Here is a 5,768-nt window from a genome sequence, read left to right as displayed (position 1 = left end):
GGCTCTTCCCACACGATGCCGTGGTGGCCGGCGCTGGGATGCCGCCGGCAGGGCCGTTCCCACGGCGAGAGGTTGGGCACTTCCCGCTCCCCCAGGGCACACGGGACCGCGGGCGGCGGAAGCGCCGCTTCCCCTTTTGCTGCTTTCGGGGCTGTTCTTTGGGCCACCCCAATCTCAGCTGCTTCACACTTCTCCCAATCCTCTCCTGCCCCTCCAGTGCCTTCCCAAGCCCCATCCCTGCCTTTCTCCCAGCTACTCCCCTGGCACCGTGACTCCATCCAGCATTGCAGCCTCTTTCCTAACCGGGTGCCAGGGCCTGATTTACCACCCCGTTCCCATTGCATCACCAGCCCCAGTTGCATCACGAACCCACCCGGAGCCTCCTTGTGCCGGGGCACCGCGGCGGCGGAGCTTTGAGTCTCGCCTGGCCGCCTCGCCCCGCTATCGGCCCCTGATCTAGGAAGTTTAAACAAACAAAAGCACAAAACCAGGATAAAACACGAAGGACCTTCACGGGTGACCTTGCCCGTGTGCTGGGCCCGGAGCTTTGCGGAGCCGGCGCGGGGGAAACGGGCAGTTTCCATCAGATAGGAGCCGCCCCGGAGGAAGCCGGTGCCTGCAGACATCTTATCTCCGTGACCATCTTTGCTCTGATCTTCAGGTCTCTGTGATCCAGCTGGAGATCAGCTCCTCCCAGAGTTATTCCTGGATGGCTCCTGCATCCCCCCCACCATGGGAACAGGCACAGGGTGGGCATCAGCACCCCAAATTTACGGCTGCGGGCAGGGGTTACCCCAGGCAGCCAAGCACAGCAGCTCTCTGGCAAAGGCGGGTGCCAGCCGGTTTGATCCCCACAACTCCATCTTCCAAACAGGACATCTTCATTTTTAAATCATAAACACTTGCTTAAAAACTTCTAAAACTTCCTAAGTCCTAATCCTGGGTGACTTGAAGGGCAGGGATGAGTGGGGAGCCCCAGGCCAGGCTGTTGCTCTGGCACTGCCGCTGTTGGAAAGTGGATTTCCCCGCAGTGGGACTGACTGTGAAGAGACAGGACCGACAAACCAAACCCGTGGCAGGCTCCTGCCCCGCTGCCAGCGCTGAGTGGGGCAGACAGGGTGAATCAGCAGGGCTGGGCACCACCCGACAGCACCGTGACCCGACATCCCGCGCCAGCCGTGGCGCAACCTCCTTTCCATCACCGTCGCTGCGATTTCATCCCGTGGAAGGGCAGGGGCATCCCTGCACCACGGTCAGACCCTCCATGGGCACATCCAGCTGCCCCTCGGGGTCTTGCTGGGCCCTTCCCTCGGTGGCAGGGGGGACGAGGGGCCGGTGGGAGCCCGTCTGACCCTTCCCCCTGCGCGGCGGGAGCCAGGCTGGCGCGGCGTGTGCGGCGGCTGCTCCATGTGCCGCCCGCCCCCGGCTCATCTGCCAGTCGCCAGGAGCTGGCGAGGGAGGGCAGCCACGTGCCGGGGAGCCCGGCCGAGCCAAGGGCTGGGGGGGAACAGACAGGGAGGCTGCAGCTCCTTCCTTCCCCACCTCAATCCTTCCCTGCCCGCGGCTCAGCCCAAACCTCCCTGTGCCCCCCGAAAGGCAAGGCTGAGGCCTCACACTGGGGGGTCTCGTCCCCCTAAGGGAGGGGGACCCCATGAGCACCCCAAGTTTGGTTTCCAGCCTGTACCTGGCACCCAGAGCTCCTTCACCCTCCACGGTACAGAGCTGCTTCCCTTGGTGAGCCTTGGTGTGTCCACCCACGACCCAGGAACACACAGGAGTGGGCAGTGTCACCAAGGGGGTGACAGGGTGGCCGGGGGACTTTGGCGGAGAGGGGGAGCTTTTCCTGCCAGCCCCACAAGCAACCCTGAGCTTTATTCATGGACTCAATCCTGTTAACATGGCAACCACTTCCATTTTAATTTGCTCAGCCACATTCCAACGCACGCTGCGGAATCAAGAGCTCCGGGAAGATCAAAGAGCCAAAAAAGAAAAAAGGAAAAAAAAAACAAAACAAAAAAACAAAAAGGAAGAAAAGGGAGCAACTTGTGCCACAGTCCTGCTCCCTGGCACCCCCAGAGCCCAGGCCAGGGTCTCAGCACGCTGGTGCCCAGCATGACCAGCGCTGGGCTGGGGTGGTCGCCCTCAAGGTAGAGAGGACGAGGGACCAGTGGGGACATCTCAGCTGGGTGTGTATGCCCACATCACCCTCCTCCCCTGGGCATTCCCGTCCCGCCAGGAAGGAAACCATCCCTGTGCCAGAAGAGCCAGCAGGCCCAAGGGGACAGCGGGGACCTCGTCCCCACCTCCTGCCTTAGCGTTTCTTTTTCTTTTTCTTCTTCTTCTTCTTCTCCTTCTCCTCCCCGTTGGCCTTGGCCTCCTCGGCCGCTCTCTTCTCCTCCTTCAGCGCCTTGTACCTCCACTGGGGTGGCTTCAGGAGGTGCTTGTCCTTCACGCGCGGCGGCTTCTGCTCCCTGGGGTCGGGGGCCGGGCCGGAGGCCTTGCTCACTTTGATCCTGGGGACGGGCTCCCCGAGGGGGAAGATGCTGTTCCCGCGCCGCAGCCACAGCGGCAGGAAGCGCAGGAAGCGGTGGCCCAGCCGGCGCGGCGGCGGCAGCGGCACCTCCGTCACGGCCTGGCCGTTGCAGGAGGACGCGCCGGTGCTGGGGCGCGAGGACAGTTCCGAGTCGGGGTCGTGCTGCCCGAGGATCTCCGGCACGGACAGCCTGCGCTTGCCCACCTCGGGCGGGCTGTCGGGGCAGACGGTTTGGCAAGCGGTGGCCACGAAGGGGCTGGCCAGGGACGTGGTCATCCTCACCATGTGGTCCATCACACCGTCCTCCTCGGGGTTGCAGGGGATGCTGCAGGTGAACATGGAGCAGATCTTCTCCAGCAGCCTCCTGCTCCTGGATTTGGGGCTCAGGGCCTTGGCCACCAGCTCAGCCAGGGCCGGCCACTCGGGCCGGTACTGGGATCCGAACTGCTCCGCCCGCGGGCGCCGCAGGAGGGTCCGGATCCTCACGGTGGTCTCGAAGCGGCCGGTGAAATTTGCCCATTCCCTGGCTGTCTTCCCCTTCACGGCGTCCACCGCTTTCAGGTCAGCCCCTGGAGGCAGAGGGATCCCGGGAGGAGGATCACCACCCCAGCCCACCCCGAGCAGCAGTGCCAGCCCTTCCCCAAAGGCCCGGGGACGCGCTCACCCGCCAGGAGCAGGGCGGTGACACAGTCCTCCCGCCCCTGCACCGCTGCCTTCATCAGCGCCGTCAGCCCCCGCGGGTCCCGCTGGTCCACCTCGAGCGCGGGGTAGTAGTTGAGGAGGTAGTTGACGATGGTGATGTGTCCTTAACAGCCAGAGAGAAGCTGCGTTAGAGTTCCGACAGTTAACGGGGAACAACGGCCGGTGCCTGTCCGAGAAAGGGTTTAGCAGCTGCATCTCGTGAGGATGAAGACGCAGAAGCTCGGAGGGTTCAGGACTGAAAGGGTTTGGGTTTATCTTGTTTTAGGTTTGGCCGTGGAGGGAACAGTGCTGGCACACCAGCTGCCTCAGCAGAGAATGCAGGAAAGAGTCCAAAAAATGAAAAAACCTAATAAAATCATCAATTCCAACAAGGATACAATGGGGTGAGCCCCACCTTGGGACCCTCCTCCTTCCCCTTATGTTAATTCACGGGGAGGGACCCAGACTAACAAGGAAAACCATCTGGAGGTTTGGTTCCTATATAGACCTTGGAGACTTTGGGGAGGTAAATCCCTGCAGCTTCTGGGGCTTTCCTGGAGCACATGGGGGGGCTCCCAGGACTTTCCTGGAGCTCATGGGGTGAGTCCCAGGACTTTCCTGAGCTCATGGGGCGGCTCCAGCCCAGCTCTGCCACTCAACAAGACACGTTCGGGCCAAATCGCTGGAGGAATTTCCATTTTTGCATCAGCTTTAGAGCACTGCTGAGGTGAACCATAAATACAGCTGATGTCACACATCCCTTGGGACCACGGCTTTCCAGGGTGGCTCGTTCCAGGGATTTTGGGGGGAAGCACAAGCCCCTTCCCGAGGGCTGACCTGCCTGGGCTGCCATCATGAGGGCCGTGTTGCCGTCATTGTCCTGCTGGTTGACGTTGATGTAGGGGCACTTCCTCAGCAGTGGCACGATGTCCACGAAGCCCTTGGCGCAGGCGAGCATCAGCCCATTCTGGAGAGGGGACAGCACTCAGCACCATCCTCCCACCGTGTTCTTCCATGGCCCCCCCAATCCTCCCCCCACCCCAAACCAGGCAGACTCAGGATGGAAGGTTCTGCTCCAAGGGTTGGGTGGACCCCAGGAGATCCATTACACCCAGGCCTCTCCCTCCTGCCCCACCAGCTTTAGCAACCACCAGGATTTGCCTATTCCTGGAAAATCCTCTTTCTTCTCTGCGGGGTGCCCCTCCCAGCCACTCACCCTCCCGTTGATGTCCAGCTCCGTGGCCTCGCTGCGGGTCACCCCAGACTCCAGCCTCTCCCACACCAGCTTGGCATCATTCCTGGCACAGCACTGGTACAGGGTGAGGAACCCGGCGCCGTCGGCCTCGGCGGAGGACTCGTAGCAAGGGTAGACAGAGTCATCAGAGAAGATGCTGCTGCTGTCCGAGGGCTCTGAGGGCCCCGAGGACTCCGACTCCTCCTCCTCATAGTACAGCTCCGGGTCGGAGTCATCCAGGCTGGAAGTGGGGGCTGCAGCGCGTTCTCCTCCACCACAGGCATCTGTCATCCGGCCCGGCCGGGGGGAGCGAGCCCAGCCTGGCCCCGCGCCCTGCCCGGGGCCAGGAGCCTCTCCCGGGGGGACAGGGGGGCTCTGGGGACTGTCACTGGCCCTGTGCAGACACGGAGTGGGCGTGGGAGCCGTGTGGGCTCCGGCATCCCCCATCCTGCTGGGAAGCCTCAGCCGGCTCCCACCCCCTGGCACAGCCCGCGGGTCCGGCTGCCTCTACCCCGGGTAAATGCTCCTTCCCCTGAGGGCCTGGATGCTGCAACACCCCCAGGAGGGAGCACAGCCCAGAGGGAAAAATGGGGAGTTGGAGAGGTGGATAAGTGTCCCATGGCCTGGGTGTTGAATCCAGGTGGGTGGGAGATCGGGAATGCCTCCAGGGCTGTAGAGCTGCTGATCAGGGAATCGAATGCAGCTGGGCTGTCGTGGCAAGTGCCAGCAGGAAGGACACATCCACCCCTCCAATGCCACACTCTGAGCCCTTCCCAGCCTCCCTCTCCATCCATCCATTGCACATCCCAGCAGAGGCAGACACCTTTCCCAGCAGAGCAGCTCCCGCTCCCCCAGGACACAGGGCAGCCCTGGAACAGGAGCTGTGGGCAGGGATGCAGCAGCTGAGCCTGGCAGCAGGAATTAAACCCTTCTGCTGCTAAGCAGAAGCCAGAAATTAATTGGTGGGCACCACGAAAGGAGGAAAGCCTCCAGAATTCCGCTGAACTCTCCTACTCCTTAAGCATTCCCAAGCAGGGTTGGAGGATGTTCTCCTCACCTTGATCTTACCTGGGGCTGCTCAGACCTTCCCCGTGGGTCCTTTTTCAGCTGGGCAGCATCCCGGCCCCAACCAGGAGGGAAAAGTCACCGAGAGACTCTGGAAAATCCCCTTTGCAGGGAGAAAGAGGTTTTGTGCTCCGGGGTTGAAGAGGCCTTTTGACACCAAAGCTGTGACAACCCTCACGTTGACGTTGCTTCAGCTACCCAAGAGATCTTAAATTAAACTGTTGCTTAAAATGGCTCCATCCACCCTGAGCAGGA

General features: G+C 61.9%; 1 protein-coding gene across 1 annotated transcript; it reads right to left on the bottom strand.

The window, feature by feature from the left end:
* Positions 1-1,851: 1,851 nt before the first annotated feature.
* On the bottom strand, positions 1,852-4,739 carry ANKRD33 (ankyrin repeat domain 33). The gene is made up of 4 exons (XM_027668466.1): positions 4,431-4,739; positions 4,052-4,181; positions 3,198-3,338; positions 1,852-3,102 (listed from the first exon to the last, which is right to left on the bottom strand). Exons 1-4 carry the CDS (start codon positions 4,737-4,739, stop codon positions 2,312-2,314), a joined length of 1,371 nt encoding a protein of 456 aa, XP_027524267.1. The 3' UTR covers positions 1,852-2,311.
* Between the last annotated feature and the right edge of the window lie 1,029 nt (positions 4,740-5,768).

This window comes from Corapipo altera, unplaced genomic scaffold, assembly GCF_003945725.1.
Source record: "Corapipo altera isolate COAL_440 unplaced genomic scaffold, ASM394572v1 290, whole genome shotgun sequence".
Lineage (NCBI taxonomy): Eukaryota > Metazoa > Chordata > Aves > Passeriformes > Pipridae > Corapipo > Corapipo altera.
This window is presented reverse-complemented; position numbering and strand designations above follow the sequence as displayed.

Excerpts from the sequence above, each read along its gene's own strand:
- ANKRD33 (XM_027668466.1), bottom strand. The coding sequence starts at position 4,739 with ATGACAGATGCCTGTGGTGGAGGAGAACGCGCTGCAGCCCCCACTTCC. Across the intron at positions 4,182-4,430 it reads AGCTGGACATCAACGGGAGG|AATGGGCTGATGCTCGCCTG; the intron begins GTGAGTGGCTGG and ends TCCCCTCTCCAG. Across the intron at positions 3,339-4,051 it reads CATGATGGCAGCCCAGGCAG|GACACATCACCATCGTCAAC; the intron begins GTCAGCCCTCGG and ends CTGGCTGTTAAG.